General features: G+C 39.0%; 1 protein-coding gene across 4 annotated transcripts in view; it reads right to left on the bottom strand.

The window, feature by feature from the left end:
* The window catches only part of ENOX1 (ecto-NOX disulfide-thiol exchanger 1), a 548,889-nt gene that overhangs the window by 204,543 nt on the left and 323,043 nt on the right, over nucleotides 1-21,303 (bottom strand). For all 4 annotated transcript variants that reach the window (XM_014789964.2, XM_087436027.1, XM_087436028.1 and 1 more), the window contains 2 exons: nucleotides 1,927-2,070; nucleotides 972-1,109 (listed from right to left, as the gene is read on the bottom strand). In XM_014789964.2, the coding sequence (XP_014645450.2) occupies nucleotides 972-1,109; nucleotides 1,927-2,070 (282 nt within the window). The remainder of the gene's footprint in view (nucleotides 1-971; nucleotides 1,110-1,926; nucleotides 2,071-21,303) is intronic.

Consider the following 21,303-nt stretch of genomic DNA (forward strand, 5'->3'; position numbering starts at 1 on the left):
TTCGGGGAAGGCAAGGACCCTGCCTGTTTTCTTTACTGCTGGAGCCCCTGCACCAGGACAATGCCTTATGAATATTTGTTGAATGAAGAAATGAGTGAGTGAGTGAGTGAATCTTGCAAGTCTTATGTATCTTTCCAGATAGCTCAAGTCCCATCTCCCTGATATCTTCTCTCAGAGCCCCAGTGATTGATCCTTCTGGAAATGACTACATTACCAGCCTGCACCACTACTTAACACCTGATTCCACACATTATTTTTATTGCTGTTTTTTGTTTTCAGTTTAAGGAGACATGCTCCTCAAGGAAACTTATATATGTATATATTTATTCTCTTTCCCAAAGCAAGTGTTACAGGCCACATGGAAAACTCTTAATAAACATGTATTAAAATAAATGATGAAATATTTTAAATGATCTACTTGGTGACATTTCTAAGCATTTCCCCTATTGAACGCGTTGTATTACGATTCCAAAGTGTGGTGGAAAGAAAACATGGAATTTAGTGTCGGGTGAACTGGGTTTCTAGCTCTGCCACTTCAGTGCTGGAAAAGTCACCTAAACACTGGTCCTCTGTTTCTCTGTTTTTAAAACGGAAACATTAACAAGAGCAGCAACAACAATAAGTAACCACCTATCTCAAAGAGAAGACTGGAATCAAATGGCAAAATGTATGTGAAGGAGTTTTGCAAATTGGAAAGCAAATATTAGCCCTTCTAGTTACCAATTTAAAATATGAAATTGATGTTGTAGTGCTACAGATGATGGATACTGCATCTGGCTTTTTCTGAGAACAGCTATTAGGCAGAAGGGCAAGGTGATGACAAAAAGATCTCAAGCACAACCTGCCAAACACACGCCAGCCATAAATCACAGACCATGCTCAACACTTGCGTGTGGAGAGATTACTGGGCACCTGTCACCCACACCCCTTGGCACTGCTGCAAGCATCTTCCAACCCAGGAGAGAGCTTACCAGACACAAGCTGCTGTCCAGGCAACCCCACGGGAACCATGCCCAAGTTATTCATGGCGGTAGCCCAGGCTGTTGGATCTGTCACCGACATGTTGAGCTGGGTTGTGTCTATCGCTATACTCCCCAAACCATCGGCTGCTGCAGGGAAAAACAAACCATGACTTAGCTTCAATAGGCAAGGGTGTTTGTTTTAAAGGAAACTGCATTTCTAGAGATGCGAGGCTTCGTTTAGCACATTCCCAAACTACAAAAAAAAAAAAAAGCGCTGTAATCTACAGCAATGTTTTCTCCAGACATAAACATAAAGAGTTTCCGAATACATTCCGGGAGGAAACTTAGTGACATGTAGTTTATATTATACACAGCGTGCCACTAAGGAAGTACCCCTGGAAAAAACTGAAGAACCGCTTCCTTCTCCCAGTGAAACAACATTAGTTAAGTTTCAAAGTTGAGAGGCAAAGCGGGAACTCTCTCTTGGTAAAACAAGTCAATTGGCTTAGTCGACTAAGAATAAATAAATTCATCTGTTTCTGGGTGTAACTAATAAAATCTCTAAAAACAACTATCAAGTAGTGAGACTGGTCCTGACTGAATTTATTAAGTGTTACATTGTAACATATTCCCTCCCCTACAAACTTTTGACATCATTTCATTAAGGAAACGCAGGTCTCTGCCTAAAGTGACTTTTCCAAAATATTTCTTACAAGTGCAGACTTTCATCAAAACAGAATAAACAAATAATATTAAAAACAAATAGCACAGAGCCAAAAAAGAAAAACCCAGCAAAATATGTCAAATTTGACTTAACGCTCTCTGACATTCACTAGTTCCACAGCCTGATTTCTTTGAGGATCCCAGGCTCCCGATTCAATGCATATTTTCACAGCCGGGCAAGCTTTTCCACTAAGAAGTCGAAATGCCTCGTTTGTGTCCTGTGCTGGCTGCCCACATTTACCTGCAGCCATCATCTGAGGAAGCTGCTGGGGACGCTGGATGATGCTTTCAATGCCACCTGCATCTACTATTGAACTATGAGCATCCTGGCAGGCAGGAGTGCTTTGAGGGCTGAGCGCAGGGTCCCCGCGGAGATCATTGCATTCTGCAAAAGAGGAAAGGACTGCGGTGAGAAACCACAATAGTTAACTGAGGGAGCCTTCAAGGGACAAACGATTGTCTATTCAAAACAAACACCGAAACAACAAGGAACAATTTCCAGTCCCAGGCACAGAAGTGGAGCTGCTTCCCGTGCCTCAGCAGCTGTCTCCTGGCGTGGTTTCGGAGCCCAGTGAGATGGGTGGGTCAACTATCAACCCACCTAGAGCGGACCGCGACTGGCTGAATAAACAGCCCCGTCTGCGAGTGTGCCTCGTGCCTTGCCTCCTACTGAAGAGACTCACGAATGGGGCTTATCAGCCCCTGCACAGCCTCTTCCACACACTACACATCAACGGAGAGGCCAGACTCAGGGCTAAGTATGATTTTTTTAAAGTTAAAAAATTAATTGATGTTGTTATTTTGGAAGACGGTCGTCTGTGAAACGTATTCGGATAGGAAAAATAAGTACGGAAGGGGAAGAAAAAAAGCAAGAAGCTATTCACCGTGAGGCTGGTAAAGGAGTGTACCTAAATTACAATAGTCAGGAAAGGCAAAGGGAAAGAACGGCATGCAGCCCATAAAAGAAGATCTAGAGGGTGTTGGGGCAGCAAAGGAAAAGCATTTTTTTTTTTTAGTTCTATGAAAAGATAAATTTAACTGGTCACAATTTGTTTGCTCTGAATTTTTCCTAGAATGGCACAGGTTATATATACGTATTTTTATTAGACTTTTTTTCCAAAGCACTTTTCTAACAGAAACAAACAACACTAAACCATTAAATCTAAAGGCCCCTCTATTTCACACTGTTAATAAAGTATGATGCTTTCTCTTCATCCGTAAAAATGCAAAAGCATAGCATTCATACATATATATTTTAAGTGCACTTTCACCAGTTCAAAACTGAAAGACAAAACACATCGCTCAGGTGGGTGACCTGAGAAGTTTGAATTTTAAGTAGATTTGATATACCAACTGAATTTCAATATTTATTTTTATTTAGGTATAAAGTAGAAATTTTTCTAAACCATGTTTCTGTTAATGGCTATTTTAGAATGAGATGCTATGGTCTGTTCGTGTATCTACTGTAAAGTTTGGCCCTTTTATGGTATGCTCTTTTATTTCTTTGATTCTTAGGTGCAAGAATCAGTAATCCCTTTGAACACTGCACTGTCAAAAAAAAAACATTGCCAGTTGACTATAAATTTAATTCACATGGAAGCTCAGGTTTCGATATCTCAAGGATAGGTGGATAATGAGCAAATATTTCCATAGTTTCCATAAATCCCCAGCCCTCAACCAAGGGACCATATGAGATAGTGGAGAATTTTTCCAACAGTCTGTCAGGAAGATGAAACATCTTCATCACGTAGTGAATGATTCCAACTTTGGGAGCAAACTGTCCTCAGGACAAATATTTTATTCCTTGCAAGTAAATTCTACTACCCAAATGAATTCGGAACTTGCTTATGTATTGCTCATCAATTATCTCAGGCAATGGATGCCATCAGATAGAGATTCTCACCATGTAAAATAAACTCAATAACATAAATAGGTAGCTCACCTAAATGTCTGCCCTTTAGCCATCCACACACCAGCAATATTTCTGTGCCAAAACCTCAAAGCACTTTCCTCTCTTCACCTCCAACCATCTCAGATCACAACACAGAATCAGGCTGGAATGTGTTTATTCTTTTGCTCAGATGGCCCTGTAGTAGAGCCCTTTCAGATCACCGCAAGGTCACTAATTGTCTTACTTATCTCCCCTAATGAAGTTTAGCTGGCTGGCTTCCTTCTAGCTCAGGTTCTCCCCAAATGGGCATTAATCACAACTTTTTTCTGTCCAATGAGTCTGCAGTTCTGGAACTCTCTGTCAGAGAACATCTCTTTCCTTTGTGGGGTTTATGACTCGTGCCTGACCGGCCATGTTTCACCTTGCCTTTTTGCTGTAGTGTTTTTAGGGATGGTGTTAGCTTTCCTTGGCTCTATAACTGTCTGTTCCAATGGTAGTTTTCTTCTTAGTCATTATGGTCTTACAAAGGGGCATGAAGTGTCCTGAAGGCCCACAGCTTCCACCCACACTTTTCATGCCCCTCTTAACAAACTGATGCTGTTCATAAACCTCAATTTATCCCCTAAAGAGACTTCGTAACATTCAATTTATTACATTCTTCAATCTTCCAATCCAGTGGTTTGAATGACATACAACTTCATGTGGCTACCATGTATCTAGAGTGGTGACTGTCAAGTACCTTCTATTACATCTCAGGCATTTTCAATAGTCTCAAGGATGTCATGCCATTCTTTAAAAAATTTAAATTGATTTGATCACTGGGCTTTGAAGAAAGGTGATATTTTTAATTAATTACTACAACTAGTAATTTATGAATAGTCACAAGCGCTATTTTTGTTCTCGACTAACATCTATCGTTCCTATTGAATACCTGCCTCTTTAAATGATTCCGGACTATAATGCCTAATTTATCATTCAAAACAATTTCTCTGCCTTAGTTTTCTTATTTCTAAACTCTAAAAATGATTAATATTCCTAGTGATGTTTATTTACACACAGAGATGTGGGGAGTTAAAAAATTATAGCTAATAAAGCACTTGGAATATTGTGGGTGCTAATTATTATTATTTTATTTGGAAGTGTAGTGTTTCCTTTAAGGTGCCCCAGGATCTTTGTGTTCTGCTGGATAATTATGTAATTAATTCTAAAACAGTGAATAACACTTGATATTTCTAAAAGTAAGTGTTGCCCTAGTTTTCTGTGCCACACCTAATTTGTAGCAGAATATTTCTTCATTTTCTACAATTCCTTTATAAAACAATATAATGTAATTTAAAAGACATATGAATTTTTCTCTCTAGGTTTCTTTCTGCCTCTGCAACTACAAAAGCGTTCAAGAGATTCATGACCAATGTGTGAAATTGGTAGTTTCTATTTACAGCTTTCAGTGAGATAAGATCATTAGACAACAATCAGATATACAAAATGCCAAGCATAACAGTACAGCTCTGTCCAGGGATCAACTGAAATCTAACCTATTCTTTGTTAAGGGATATTCAAGTACAAAACCCCATACCCAATTTCATAACTGTTAACAAGATATATTTATGTTCAGGATTTCACTGGGCTATATCAACGGGGCGAATAGTTTTTGAAACTCACCAAGACTATGAAAATACTATTTGGCCTAAAAAAATGGCACAGGCTTCTCCTGCTCTTAATAACACAACTCTTTCTAATCCTGTCCAATTTTTACAGGTCCCAAAGACACACACACTGTGAATAATAAAACCCATCTGTAACTGTCCACAAAACATAGATTCCTATTAAAAGGGGTAGAGATGAGTTAGGTATTGAAAATTTTTTTTCTTTTTTTTAAAGAATGATTTTGTTTGATGTATGCCCTTAGGTTCATGCCTACTTCAACAGAAAAATAATTATAGTGAGAAAATCAGATTTATTAATGTCTTGTAAAGAGTTGATACCGAAGGAAACTTATTTCATATGACATCTGAAACTTTTTTATTTTTATGGGAATTATTCATTAGCATTATCATGGTTTATATTTATAGTAAAAAGAAAAATGCATTCACATCCAAAATTTTACTTTCCTCTTCTATCACTAATAAAATATTTCACTTTGATCTTCATATAATCAGTAGGATACTCTCTTGAGTTTATGGGCCTGTTCCATCGTTTAAAACAATACAGAATATTGTTAAACAGATGTTATTTATGTATTAACTCCATGATTTTTAAGCAACTGTCTATGAATAATAAGGGAGACATTTCTGCTTCCTGTAATGGTAAACTAAGTAATTCAGACCAATTCTCCCATTGAGGAACAACTAGAAAGCTAATGTCTTTCATCAGTTTTATAAAATTCTCACTCTTATCTCTTCAAATACAAAAGGATTCCTAAGGATATCCTCTAATTAGTGTAGAGGATTACTAACCCGGCTTCTAAGGAGAATGGGTCCTGTTAAATACTGGGTCTTTTGTTTTACTGACCTAGGAGATAAGTGGAATGTGCAAGTTTTGAGGCAGAGTGGAATTTCTCTGCAAAATGCAGTAAAAGAGGACATCATTGCTAAGCGCTTTAAGGGGAATGAAAGAAGGGACCTTTGGCGGCCACCCATGGGAAAAAAAGACTTCAGAGAAGAGAAATGACTAAATCAGGTTTTCAAGTGGTTCACTGGAAAGTATACAGTGTAAATCTTCTCCCTGCCCTCTCTACAGAAATGTCAGTAAAGTCTACATTGCTCCTTAGTTCTTAGTTAGGATTAATTTTTGGGTGGTGTGGGTGCTTTAGAGGAGTTTGTAGACAGTAAAATGAAGAGGCAGCTGATGATGGAGATTACCTACGGTACTACATGATAAAGCATGCAAAGTGTTCAAGTGTGTTAAATAAACAGGATGTTGGTTATTAATAATCAATCTCTCCTAATTAATAGGAAATAAAAGGATTAAGGTTTTGAAGAAGAGATTTAAATTAGATTAGATTTTATGAGGAATTCTATTTTATGGGGAATTTTTGATGAGAGAATTGTAAAGTAAGAATATTACATCAAATAAAGCTAAAAAGATCCTTCTCAGTGATGGAGAGAAAAGTCAGCTCTTGGAAATGGCATGGGCAGAGGATGGAAGTGGGCAAAGATCAGTTCAGACAGGGCTGACTCCTATGGCACTTTATATCAAAACCATGAAATCAAAAGTCTTCTTTAATATCTAACCTGTTACTAATATATTTATAAAATCACTGAACTCTTCAAAAGTGTCACAATTTGACATACATCACAGCACAGTGCACCTGAGGAGAAATGCCATTCCTGTTCTAAGTAGTTTTCAGTTTGTCCTTTAAGGCAAGAAGACAAGGGAGATACGTTCCCCCTCCTCTGTGCTCCCATAGCACGCTGTATCTTTCTCTATCCCAGCATTTGCAACTTTATATTCTAATTAGTTGTTTATAAACAACAAGCTTAGAATGATTAAGGAAGCTAGTCATCTTTGCATACCCTGTAGCTAGCAAGCACAGTACCTGGAACATGGCAGGTGCTCAATATATATATAAAATTGTAATTATTTATAAATTTGTAAAATATTTAAAATTATATATAAATTTTACATATATGCATATATGTTTTTCAGATGTATTCAGGCATAGAAGGAAAGGAAAAAGGAAAAGGAAAAGGGAAAGAGGGAAGTAATAAAGAAACAAAGGATAAACTTCAGTTCCATGGTCCAATCCCCAAGGCTGGAGGCTTGAAAGCTAAGGAAGACAAAAGGGGAAATTGCTGCCGGAAACTCGGATGAATTTAAGGTGTCAAACAAAGACATTGGAAAAAATGTTAGATCCTTCCAGATAAGCTTTTGGTGCACTTAACAAGTCATTCTCCAAGATCTAAGACCCCACACCTCCCTGGCAACCACTGCAGGGTCAGAAGCAGGTCACAGTGATGTTTGCCTTTTGTGAGACTTCTTGCAGCTGCTCGTTGAATGAGCTGAAATCTATAAATAACGGCATCTCCAGACCCATTAAGCAGCGCATTAGTGAGGCAAAGGCATATATGTACAGTGCTAAAGATGTGAAATCACTGGAAGAAAGGAAAAGTTTCCATTTGGCACGCACCGCAGAGGACAGAGAGCAGATCTGGCCATTTCTCAAACACAAAATGCCATTAAGGCTCTGTGATTATGTCCTCCATTTTTCTACTTTGTCTAGCAGCCAATTTTAAACTACAAATCATCTTCCTTCCATCTTAGGGAGGAAATGGTTACTGAATAGATGATAAGGTTTCACCCATGACATATCTCTCTTCGAAGAACTCAACACTGAGAAAAAGAGAGAGAGAACCAGAAGGTCTCCCTCTGAAATCATACAATCAAACAAAATAACCAAATTTGCCAGAGAGACAACTAAACCAATATGGGCTGGATAGTAGATAAAGCAGGTTATCTTTTGACACAGAGAAAAATACTATTTGGCATTACATACATAAGTATAGAGAAATGATAGAGGTAAAATTATTTTGTTTTCAGAAAACCTTTGCTTTTAAAAAAATTACACCTTATATTTCTAAATTGAACAAAATAATACAAGAGAAAGCTTGAGACCTTAGGGATAAAGTACTTCTCTTTCCATTAAAACAGAAAAGAAAAGAAAATAGGACTGCATGGTACTATGATAATATGTAATTTCAAAGTCTTTGTATAGATAAGTTTTAAAATACAAAACTTTGTATTTTAAATACAAGAGTACAAACAGAAAAATACAAGAGTACAAACAAAATTTCTATTTTTGTATTTGTAGAAACAAAAAATTTGTATTTGTATTTTAAAATAAAGGACTGTGTACCTTTAAAATACAACACAGACTGTTTCAGATTTTCTGAGAAGGGCAATATTACACTTGAAGACTGTTTACGAAATAGGTAATGGGTCAACTCATTCCTCTCGTTAATGGATATCTACCAACCACACACACACTATGTTGTCATATGTTGTTTTCTACCTTCCAAAATACATCTACATAGGAAAAGTTATCATTGCTGATTCTGCTGGCGAGTGAATTATTAAAGGAAGCAATCTCATCCGTAAACATAAGCCTGGATCCATTAAAACTAGAAAAGTCTCATTTTAAGTAAAGCCTTTTTTAAGTCCCTGGGATTCAGGACAAACATACTCGGGTTCATAGAATATCAAAGTTTGAACCTGAGAGTTCATCATTTCCAACTACTCCCAGATACAGAAGTCCTCAAAATGTTTCTGATAGGCAACTGTTTCAAAACAGCCTTAACAGTTCACAAATTTTCCCTTGAGCTGAGCCCTTATCTGGAAAATAAGAGATCTGAGGTCTGCCCTTGAATCCTACTTCTGCAGTGATGTGTGGCCTTGGGAAAGTGCCTCTCCTATCCCCTAAATAGAGATATTGAGGCATAACTGCCAACTAAGTAAGTCACAGACAAGTTTATGAGAGTAAATAAGGACATATCAGAGAATTCCTGCTTCCCCTCAACCGACAATTTTTTTCTGTTTGTACTCTCTGTGCTCTTCATATTCCCACTCAAAAAGTTCTACAGAATAGACAAAGTAAACAGAATGCTGTAACTACATAAAAGCTCCCCTTGAAATGGCAAGGCTATGGACTGCCAAGAAAAAGCAACAGAGTGACCAGAGGAAGGATCATTTTGACAGAGGGGGTAACACCTCCGAAATAGACTTCAGGTGGATTTCAGGCTTCAAAGACACAGCCATCAGGAGAGGTGAATTCTATAAACCACAGACACTGCCCCAAATCAACGAACAATTTTTTATGCACGCACAGTGTTGAAAGGCCTATTGGTCACACACCGGTCTTTTCGGTCACACTTATGCACAGAAAGTGATTTCTGTAAACATTATCTTCTTATATAAGAGAAAGCAGACAATGTATAATTCTATAATTTGTGCTGTTTTGTAGTCAGTTTTTTCATTATGTGCTCATTTTACACTGCGACTCAACCATGGAAAACACATTAAGCTACAAAGTGGAACATTTTAATTGTAGTGGGTGAATAACTGACCCTTAAATGGCTGCAAACTCTAGTAAATGAATTATCTATTTTCCAAAAAGCCCTGATTAGAGCTCTTTAATCTATGGAAATCTACCTGCAATAAAACCCAGATCTGACCGTGACCAGCCAGAGCTAGGTGCTCATCCTGTTTAACATTTGTCCTAGTAGGGTCATGAAGAACATGTTAGTTACTCTTTAAACTATAATGTGCTCTTAATGAAGCCATTGCAACATGATGAATAAAGCATTAACCCTGCAGTCTGGGTCGCCCTAGGACTTACAGACTCAGCAGGACACCCCCATCTCCAATGTGTTGCCCTGGGCCAGAGACCTTGTTTTCTCTTTCTCTAAATGACCACCCACAGCCCCACTTTATGCTCTGTAACCAGTGGGCAGGGCAATGGGGGCCTTCAGTTCCCTGGAGTGACCTTTTTACTCCATGGGGAGTTACAGATGGTGTGGTTACCTCATGGGGGTGGGCTAGTTGGGGGCGAGCTACTGGGGCATGAGTGCCTGATGCAAATGCATGTGCAGCAAGATATCCAATTGCCAAGTTCTAGGCTGGCAGGGAGCATTCTGAGGAAATGCATCAAAACTTTGGTGCCACTTGTGTTCAGCAAGATTCAAATGAAGGCTGTGGGAGATCAAGATTTGGCCACCCTGAAATATCTCTCTTTACCTTGATTGTTTTCTCTGAGGGACATTTGACTTCCCCCACTAACTGCCTAAAGAATTTGACATGGTGGCTCCTTCCTGGAAGAGATCTTCTATCATGATGGCTGTAATGATAATGTAAAATAGATGTTACAATGGGAGGGGCACCAAGCCCCTTTTATCAAAAAACTCCATCTCTTCCTGACCACTTTATCTATAGATGACCCTGAAAAGAATTGTCTTCTTGCCCTCTGGAGTCCCAGACCACTACCCACCCCAACACCTTCCTCGCCTTTAGCTATAATACTTAAGCAAGCAGCTTAGACAGAGAGACGAGTTGCTCATTTCTGAGTTTCTCCCATGTATACATGTTATTAAACTTGGTATTATTTTCTCCTGCTAACCTGTCTTGTTGATTATTTGGCCAGCCATAAGAACCTTAAGGGAAAGGGCAGAGGAGGATTCTCCCTCTCTCCCCACAAGGTACTCAGACAAGAGGAAGGCCTGCAGGGCCCAAAAGTATTCAGGTATGAGGTTAGGGGTGGAGAGGGGGCCACAGTAAAGTGGTTATAGCCTCCAGGGGCATTCATGATTCAGAAGCTAATAGACTGTCCTAGTTCTTTCTTGGTGAAGGTCTTTATGTTCTAGCTGCTTTTGGAGGTCAGGGATCATACTCAGAATTAAGGATTGGCTGCACGCAGTGACCTCATCAAGGCCTTTATAACACAGAAAACCTCCATGCCCCCAAAAGGAAGGGGTGGGATAAATGCTGAAGGGAAGGTTCCAGCACTGAAAACAAGGTTGCAGGTTACTGTAAAATGCTGCTTCTATAGCTATAACTCCTTCTCTATTCTCTCTCTATCTTGGTTACAGAATTCCATAAAAAGGTATAAATGTGCTGCCCTCCACTCCACTTTCTCCCATTAACACTCATTCTCCCTGTCAGTAGGAGGTGATATATTTGCCTCTTAAGAATATCATACAGAAATCCTTCCCTACAAGGGGATGGCATTTGGAGAACTAAGCTCCTCAAATAGAATCTCTTTCTCTACTCCAGTCCTCCAGATCAAGGACCCACCTGCCCCGGGGAAAGTAGCCTGTTTTTCTAACTATGGCTGTTATCAACTAGGCACTAAAGGCACAGAGGCTACAATATAAGAGAGCTGAAAGTGTTTTGTGTCAATGTGCAATGAAACATGCATTATCAAAAACAAATACTTATTTAATGAAATACCTATAAAATTTATATTACGACAACTTCTCTATCAAATTTCATATTCAGATAGAAATCACTATAGTTGAAAATTATTTGTAAGTGGGGCTTCCTCACTTTGCCAAAAATTCCTGAGTCTGCACAATTATGGAGAAATCAGAGCTGGTTTTAAGCGAAAAGAGTAACTTGTAGGCAAAAAATTTCAAAGCAGAATTACAAAAATCCTGTCTAAAAGTCCTATAAACAAGATTATATTGAATGTCAGATGTGAGTGCATTTCATATGTTTGATAGGATGCGGGGTGAGGCCACCAAAATTAAAGCTGCCCCTGTCTGGAGCCTACGAAGGTTTTAAATGGCTGTTTTGAGGCCCTGTCTGTCTCCTTCCTGCCTACTATGTGTGAGATAAACAAGGCTGTATTTCCCTGCCAATTCACCAAACTCAGTACAGGATCAAATGCCATTCCCCGTTATTTATTCACAGCTTACTGACATATTATCGGGGGAAGGCTGAGGAATGAGCCAAACCTAACCCTAAAGAATACAGATACGAGAGAAAAACATCTGGCCCATGGTACTGAATGTAATTTCATGTTAGCTTAGAGTAATCGTATTTATTTATGGTTTTATTATTTATAAAAAAGAAATTATGCTGAATGTGCTTTGTGGGAATTACAGTATATTCCTATTGCTACCATGATTTATTCTCATAGCTAGATGTCTTAAACCCAACCTAAACAAATATTTTAAAAGAATTCCCACTTGCATTATCACATTTTTTCCTTTCTAGTCTTAATGAAAAAGATCTTTTGCTCTTCAAGTCCTCTGATGTTCTCATTCTTGTGCAATTCTAAATGTTTTGGTTTATTATGAGATAATATTTATTGTAAAATAATGACTAGGAAAATAACCAGCAACTAGTGGTGGTGAAACAATGCAGTGTATGAAGTGATGGCATTTGAGAACTGCAGTGGCTATCAACTCCAAATATTGACCAGGCCTTGACCATTAATACAATTAGGATAATAATTTTATTACCTGCACAATGAAGTAGATGTGTTCATGTACTTATCCAACATATCAACCTGACACAATCTCTGTAACAGTTTTATTAATAAGCTAAAAACAAGGTAGACATAACATTGAGACACATAATCAACATAAAACTAAATGCAGCATTATTTCCAGACTTCCCACAGTAAAATCTCTGAACACCAGACTCTTAACTTTCATAGGAGACACCATCTTCATTCAAACACACTCCCCAAACTCTTGCTACCATTCCTTAACTACCAGCTAATTCAACTGTCCTTCCTAATAGTGAAATTTGCGTAGTAATGCAGTGACACAGTTCTTTTCAATCTGAGAATAAACATCAATATACATTAGGTAGATGGCGATTAATAGTCTTATAAGGCTATTTTTATTTTGAAGGTATTACTACTAACACTGATACTTGTAATGAGTTCAAAAAGCTAAAGGCTATAAAATAGGCACCCATTAGGAAAACAGCTTACTATAGAACAGTCCCGCATCTCTGAGCTCAAGAAAAACCCACAACGATCTGTGAGATAGATGTTATTAGCAACTTTTTACAAAACAAGAAAAACTAAGGTTCAGAAAGTTAAGCCTTCGGATCATTTACCCCAGGTCACAAAGCTAACGAACCACAGAGCCCAGGGTTCATTTTGTCTTAGCCTGGGCCTCTGTTGTTACAGATTTGGGGAACCGAGGTTTTCTCTAACAAAGAGCCAGACTAGGAGATCCTTCTTGGTTTCACTGGCTCTAAAGACAGAGGAGTCTGGGGTAAAGGGTTAGTTCTATTCCTCTGGGGATGCATTCTCTCAACAGATGTTTTTTAAATACTTACTGTATGCAGGTCACTGTGCTTGAGATCAGGAATATAATGGTGAGCAAGACACATACCCCATCTTCAAGGAGTTTGCAAATTAAAAAGCATTAGCAGACTCCAACTTGCTGTTAATATGGCAAACTAGATACTTTTAGGAGCCTGCCTATTATAAGAAAACAACAACAACTAGATTCTGGATATAACTACTTATTAATGTATTGCTAGGCTTGCAGTAAAGAAGGAAAGTCACTAAGATTCCTCCCTCCTTCAAAAAAGAGAAAGACAAGTAGGCTGAAACCAGAAGAAGTTGCTGTGAGCAGTAAGTAAACAGGAAGCCAGAGATGCTCAGAGGGAAAATGCCAGCATCAGCATCGTGCCAGGAGACAGCCTGCCTTGGCAAGGTGGAGCCATAGGCTGAGGATCCCATGGTGGTAAGCAGGAGCTGGAAGCTTTGCTATGTCTTTGTGTGGGCCTTACCCCAGGCCCCAGCCAGCCATCTTGACCCCTCTACTTCAGTTATAAAAGTAGGCAAGGGAAAGAATCTGAGCAAATCAGTAGGAATCACTGCTGGAAAATATCTCAAGATCCATGCTTTATTGAGAAGCACATTTTTCTTAGAATATTAATTGTGCATTTAGAAAAAAGGAGAGGCAGAACGAATGTATATCTACTTAGGGTTGATCTGTAGCCTGAGGGTTTTAATGGGTTAGGTTTTATCAGAAAGTCTCATAGACACCTTTGACCAAATTGGGCTTAACTTTATCCAAATACCTATACTGAGCGTAAATCTGTGGTTTGAGCTGAGACCTTGGTATAAGCATCATCACCATCAAGGACTGCAGGAACGGTTATCCCTCTGTAGATAGCTCCTTTTGGCAATCTCCAATTCACCAACACCCCCACCACACTTCTACTACCTAAGGAAATATATCAGGGAGAGATAAGGAAGGTGAGGTGGGAAGGCTGGTCAGGGTCATATGAATGGGATGGCTGGGACGTAAAGTTGGGTCACTATTCCATTTCCACACCCCCTTTTGCCAGAACCCCTACCCGACCTATTTCCCTTATTTTTCCCCAACACGGCATCTCTAACACAATCTCATTACACTGGCAGCTAGCTACAAGGCAGGCCTCAAGTTCACTTCTCCTTTCTGCCTACCACCATGAACAAGAACTACAGAGGGTAGGAAGTGGAGGTACTGCGGAGCTTGGTAAAGCCATGAGCTGAGTCAATCAGAAATCCCAACTTCTGAATCCTATTCCAAGAGATAACTGACAGAGTGGAAGTGCTGGAAGCAGAGGGTCTGTGTTATTGTGTGATGCACACTTGAATCAAAGTCCCACTGTGAGCTTATCAGCATCATTACCATCGTGGCAGCTACTTTTTCATTCCCAATAAAGATAAACCTAAACCCTGAGAGCTGATCTGGGGACTTCGCTCTTTTTGCCTCTCCTATGAAAATGTGCACAGCAGTTTGGCAGCACAACTGGAATATCATAGGAGAGCTCCTGTCACAAGTTCCCTGTGGGCCAGTTTCCTGAGCTTTTCTACTTATGCCTTCAATCCTCATCTCACAAGCTATTTGAGGGACTAAGGCATAATGTCTCTTGGAGGAACTGAAAGAAATGAAACATTACTGGCAACACTGTCAGACATTTTGATAGCAAAAATCCAGATCCCTTTAGATAGGTTCTCATAAAGGAATTCTTTTGGTTACAAAACAGCAGCAAAAACTCCACCAAGGACAATTTCGTGAGCACATCTTCACACCAATAATTCCGCCCCCGAAAAGTACATATTCTGGTCTCTTCGTTTTTTTTTCTACCAGTATTTTGATTTAATTCATTGTCCGTACACATCACACCAGAATAATCAATTAGGTGGTTTGAGCCTGTGTAGCATCACTGTTTTGGTCTGTAAACTCCTGTTGTCCAGTTGATCAAACAGTGGGAAAAGCTTGTATAGTGTAATCTTGATGTCTTGATCCAGCAAATGAAATTTCAGAACAATGGTCAACAATGGCAGGGACCTTTTGGATATGTTATCTGCTGTTAGAGCACACACTTGGGAACCAAGAAGATGAGCAGGTCATTTTAGGAAGGGCAGCAAATTAAAGGGAAAATGTGAGTTAATACTGAAAATGTGATGTAGAATAAAATAGAGATTATAGCTGTATCCTTCCAATCAGAGTTGAATGGAGCTCAAATTGTTTCTGAATTTGCAAGCTCCTTGCTGAATTAAATTGCAAAAATAAGTTTATATGAGAAGAAAAGATGATTTCTAAAATATATTAAATGTACTACAATAGTTGTAAATTTATATATGAAGTCCAGAAAAGTATATTTCCTCCATGTCATGTGATCACAGTTTTGTTAAATGCAGTTACATATTCTTATTTTATACTTTCCACTAGTTTTCTTGTATTTGCATATTCTTGACCCAAATCAATGAAAGCATATAAAGTATAAGCAATAGGAGGGCAACATGAAGACTAACCAAAGGATTTAACTGCATAGCATTGCTTGTCTTGTTCATTGCAGCAAAAAACACGCACAGTATTACTAAGTGGTACGTGACTTAGGTCTTGCTAATGTGGGTAGAGAGGCATTAGAACTAGAACAGAGAAGCAGCTAAGCGAGCAGCCTACTCTTCAGTTTCCTCCCTTTACCTAAAACAAAACAACGACCAGCTATTAGCTAATGACCCATTTTAAGTTTGCTGAGACAAGTTAGGAGCAGTAACAAGATGTTGAGGTTAACAGAAGATTGCTGGCCCCATCCATTTACCTACATACTGAAACTAAATCCGGAAACTGCAGCAGATTTGATCAGGTCTTTCTATTTATATTCATAGTTCCTTTTCTTTCTTTCTTCCATTTTTTTTTTTTTTTGTTCTTCAGAGAACAACTTTGTAAATTTGGGTGTTTTAAAATTCTGATCAGAATTGGCGGTGGGAAGAGAGCTGGGGAAATAACGGAGACTCCAGTACTTATGTGACACATTCGCAAACCCTATGAATTTTTAACGAAGAAACAATGTCCACAATTAGATTCGAAATGAGGTTTTCTTTGCAGGCGCTCTGATGGTAAGTGGAGTATGAGTGGATTTTACTTTATATTCAGTAAACGATACTAAGTGCAAAAAACACCACGATTTAATAGAAAATAAAAGCAAATTGGTGATTGTTCACAGACCTTTTTTCTTCTTCTAGATTTGCAGAAGTGTGGCAGTTTTTAAAATTGCATTTCATTTTATTTAAATGCCACATATATGCCAAGGAACTCAATGGTACAGAAAGTCATTTTCAAACAGTCATGACCTAAAGCTGTCCTTTTGTATTATGTGGAGAAGTTTTTATTTGTTTGATTTGTTTTAAACTATAAAAAAATTCCCAAATGTAAAACTTTGGGGAGAAAGACACTAAGCTTCCCCATTTGCAAATTAAGCCATCTCAAGTGAATATAAAAAAATTTGATAATGTTGAAGATAAGAAAATAGAGTGAAGGTGATGGCTACTTAATTTGCATTTTGACGCCAAAGGTTAACTCTTGTCTTCATATGGCTTAAGTTTCTAGTATCATAGAGACATATACAAACAGCTTCCCATGGCTCTTGGATGGCCTCCAGGGTCCTTCAGATTCCCCTTCTGGTCATCTCTACAACCTCATTTCCTACAGCTCTCCTCCCAGAGCTCTCAGGACACAGGCCTTGTTACTCTTCCTTGAGCCTGTCAAGCATGATCCTCCGTCAGTGACTTTGCACTTGTGGTTCCTCCAGACACCTGTACAACCACCTGCTCTCTCCCCCAGTCCCTTCCCTGCTGAAATATCACCCTTTGCAGAGAGGCCTTCCCTGACCTACCTAAAATAGCAACTTTAGTTACCGTCTGTCCTTCTATCAGTCTTATTTTTCTCCATAGGATTTCTCAGATTCTGACGTTATATTACATAATTATTTCTTTGATAAGTTGGACTTACATAAAGGCAGGTTGACTTTTAAAAATTTTTTATGCTTTTCCTGCTAAATCGCCATCAGCCAAACAGTGTCTGGTACACAGTAGACATGCATCTTCCCTCCCTCACCCATAAATTCAGTGAATAAATATTATGAGTATGTGTGCATGTGTATGTATACATGTACACACATATATATACATACTGTATTAATCGTGTTTTTTATTTTCCTTACTTCCTATTGCTTTGACATCTGGGGGCTGAGACTGAAGAGACTGCCCCTCCCAAGGCTAGCCAATTCCTAGAGAGAGCAAACAACTCACCTGGGAACACAGTCTTCAAATGCAAACCAACCAGTCCAGAGCTCACACCCTCAATCATCTCCTTTGTGGGACTCACACACCAAACCACCATCCCCCTGCCTTAATCACTCCAGGGCCAGGTCCCAGACAACCAGAGACAGCCCTCGAGCCTCAGAACCTGGAGAAATTATTTCAACTAGCCAATCTTAAGACTGCTTACCCTTCTTCACCCGTTCTTTCCCTGAAAAAACCACAATAAATAAATAAAAATACCCACATTTTTCCTTCGCTCCCTCTGTATCCTGACTGACCCTGGTGCCGCCCTGTGCAGCGCCCCCATAGCACAGCATGCTCTCTCCTTCAGGAACTGTGAGTAACAAACTGTCTTTTCAATGGCAATCTTCTCCTGATCTCTTGGCTTCACCATTCCTGCATATTAATAGAATCTACATTTTTTAAATTTTTTTTTTATTGTGGTAACATTGGTTTATAACATTATATAAATTTCAGGTGTACACCATTATACTTCTATTTCTGCATACATTACATCATGTTCACCATCCAAAGACTAATTACAATCCATCAGCACACACATGTGCCTTATCATCCCTTTCACCCTCCTCCCTCCTCCCTTCTCCTCTGGTAACCACCAATCCAATCTCTGTCTCTATGTGTTTGTTTTTTGCTGTTTTTATCTTCTACTTATGAGTGAGATTATACAGTATTTGACTTTCTCCCTCTGACTTATTTCGCTTAACATAATACTCTCAAGGTCCATCCATATTGTCACAAATAGCTGGATTTCATTGTTTCTTATGGCTGAGTAGTATTCCATCATGTATATATATCACATCTTCTTTATCCATTTGTCCCTTGATGGGCACTTAGGTTGCTTCCAAGTCTTGGCTATTGTGAATAACGCTACAATGAACACAGGGGTGCATGTATATTTATGCATTTGTGTTTTCATGTTCTTTGGATAAATCCCCAGCAGTGGAATAGCTGGATCATATGGTAGTTCTATTCTTAACTTTTTGAGGAATCTCCATACTGTTTTCCATAGTGGCTGCACCAGTTTGCACTCTCACCAGCAGTGTATGCGAGTTCCCTTCTCTCCACATCCTCTCCAACACTTGTTTCCTGTGTTGTTAAGAATCTACATTTTAAAATGCACAGGTAGATACAAATTTGTTGAGTGACTCAATTGAACAAATGAAGTTCACTGTATCTTCAAGGAAAATGATTTATAATCATCACTAGGAGTTATGATTTCCCTAGACTCATGAGAAATAAAACGATTGTGACATGTTAAAGATTTATATATAATTTAGCCCTCATCTTGGCTCTGAGATTAATTTATGGATTGTTTTTGTGGTTATTACTGTTGGTTTCCACTTTGACCCTCAGAGATTAATTTATGGATTGTTTTCGTGGTTATTACTGTTGGCTTCCACTTTGACCCTCAGACCCTTTAGATCTAGACACCATTAACTCAAGGGAGCAGCCCTGCCTTGTTCTTTTTGCCAGACACAAATAATTAACACTAGATACTGAACATCAATAAATTGTCAATAAAACATATACAAGTTTATTCTCTCTAAATATAAGGAAATAATAAGTCCTATCCATAATTTTCTAAATTACAGCAAGCTCTAAAAGTAATGAGGACACATTTCCATGACTTGAAGCACTCACTGAGTTTTTTCAACACACTAGAACACAGTTGTTCTCTTTTCATTCCAAGAAAATATAGTTCATGTTGTTCCACGGCCCACTGGTCAGATGCCTCGATGTTCTCTGCTGGGACACACCGCAGGCAGGGCTAAGTCTGGGCCTGATAGGCATGGCAGCCGCAGAAACTGATCCTGGGAAAGTGACCTTTGATTCACCCTCATAGTAAGCTCAGAGGAATGTGCTGGGTGGTTATCCATTACTTGCACCTGGTAAGGGAGGAAAGCCTGAGACTGGAGTCTTCAACACAGTAGGGATGGGCCAGAAAGATATAAAGACGGCCACAAGAATGACAGTGGGAGTTTCTAGAATGAACTGAAGGGAGCCTCAACCCCATCAGTTGCTGTCTTTGGCAGGAGAGGCTTCACTGGGATTTGATAGCCAGGGAAGCTTGACTCGCTAAGGGGGAAACCGCCATGGAGTCTCCCATTCTATGCAGCTGTCTTCATGCAGTCAAACTCATGCCTCCTGTACTTGCGTTACAGAGCTCTTTCCAACCACGGTCACCCCACTGACAACCACATAATCCCTAATGGAAATACCTGGCCCTGCTTAAGGTATTAGTAATAATAAGAAAATAATTTTCAGCAAACTTCAGAAAGGTCTTAAAACTGTGCTCATATGCTTTGAAAACATGCTTTTCAGATAAATGCGAGGATTAAGAATTTACATCAGAGGAGACAGGAGCTCTCTCTCTGGTCCATCAGCTTTCCTTTCTGACTAGTGGCACACAAAGACTCCTATTCCCCCGTGAACGCTGCTCTGCCTTCTCTGCTTGATGCATCCTTCCTTTTAGGCTCACACCAAGGCCCACCTCCTCTGTGAAGCGTTACAAGATCAATTCTTTATGACTGCTTGCTCCCTCAAACTCCAGAGTTCCTTGAGGGTGTTATGTCCGGGGATTTAATGTGATATGAGAAACCACTATTTTAATTTTTAATAGTTATGTTTGAGTCATGTGAAATTGATGTTTTTGTGGATTAAAAAATAGCCAAATATTTGTAGTTTCATATAGTTCAACCTAATGTGTGTCAGGAAAAAAATGTATTAGAAGAAAACCATATGATTTCACTGATATTATTACTTAGGAAGAGGCCAAAATAGATACTGTATTGAGTCATGTATAAATAAGTAAATAAATGTTCTGATAGTACAGATATGGCAAAAATTGTTAAGCTGGCATCTATCATCGAACTGCAGAACATCTGCATTTTGACAACCAGCATTCTGTATACCCCTTTCACCATTTAACATGCCCCATTTTTTTGTGGTTATTCTCTTTGTGTGTCTGTGTGTTTGTGTTTTCTCTCCAACTAGTTTCCCAGACATTTAAAGGGCAGGGAGCAATCTGAGTGATTAGCGTCTTAGCATAGTACCTTGTACAGAGCAGACAGAGCCATGATAAGGATTTGTCTGGTCACTTATGATGATGATATCTCACAAGGAAATGCCATTTATCTTCCTTCTTGGTTATTCTAAAGCTGGAAACTAATGGGCCACACCAGGAAGCCTAAGACCTGGAGCCATTTAAAACTCAGGACTCTTAGTAGCACTGCATGAACTGCTAAGAAGTGGTAAGAGGCAGTGCCGTCTGTTGGATAGAACATGGGTTGACCCTCTGGACTCACACTATTTAGCAGCCTAATATGCATAGTCTTCTCCACTTCCCAATCCCAACAGATAATGCCACAAACAGGTGGGAGAGAAGAGACTGTGGGAAGCCAGCTCCTCCTATGATATCCTCTTGGCACCTGTTCTCTCTGCCCAGCTACTGACCACTGCAATCAGCATCAGGTTCAGTTCAACACTGTCCTTCAAAAAATGATGGCTGGGTTCTTTGAAATGGATGGGGATAATTATGACTCACATGCTTCAAAACATTAAATAATATCACTTATACAACCTAGATATTTCATTTCTCTTTTTATATAGTACAAAATATTACATGCAGTTGGTATTTTAAAAGCTCT

The sequence above is a fragment of the Ceratotherium simum genome, chromosome 10, assembly GCF_057802395.1.
Source record: "Ceratotherium simum simum isolate JZ-2026a chromosome 10, ASM5780239v1, whole genome shotgun sequence".
Lineage (NCBI taxonomy): Eukaryota > Metazoa > Chordata > Mammalia > Perissodactyla > Rhinocerotidae > Ceratotherium > Ceratotherium simum.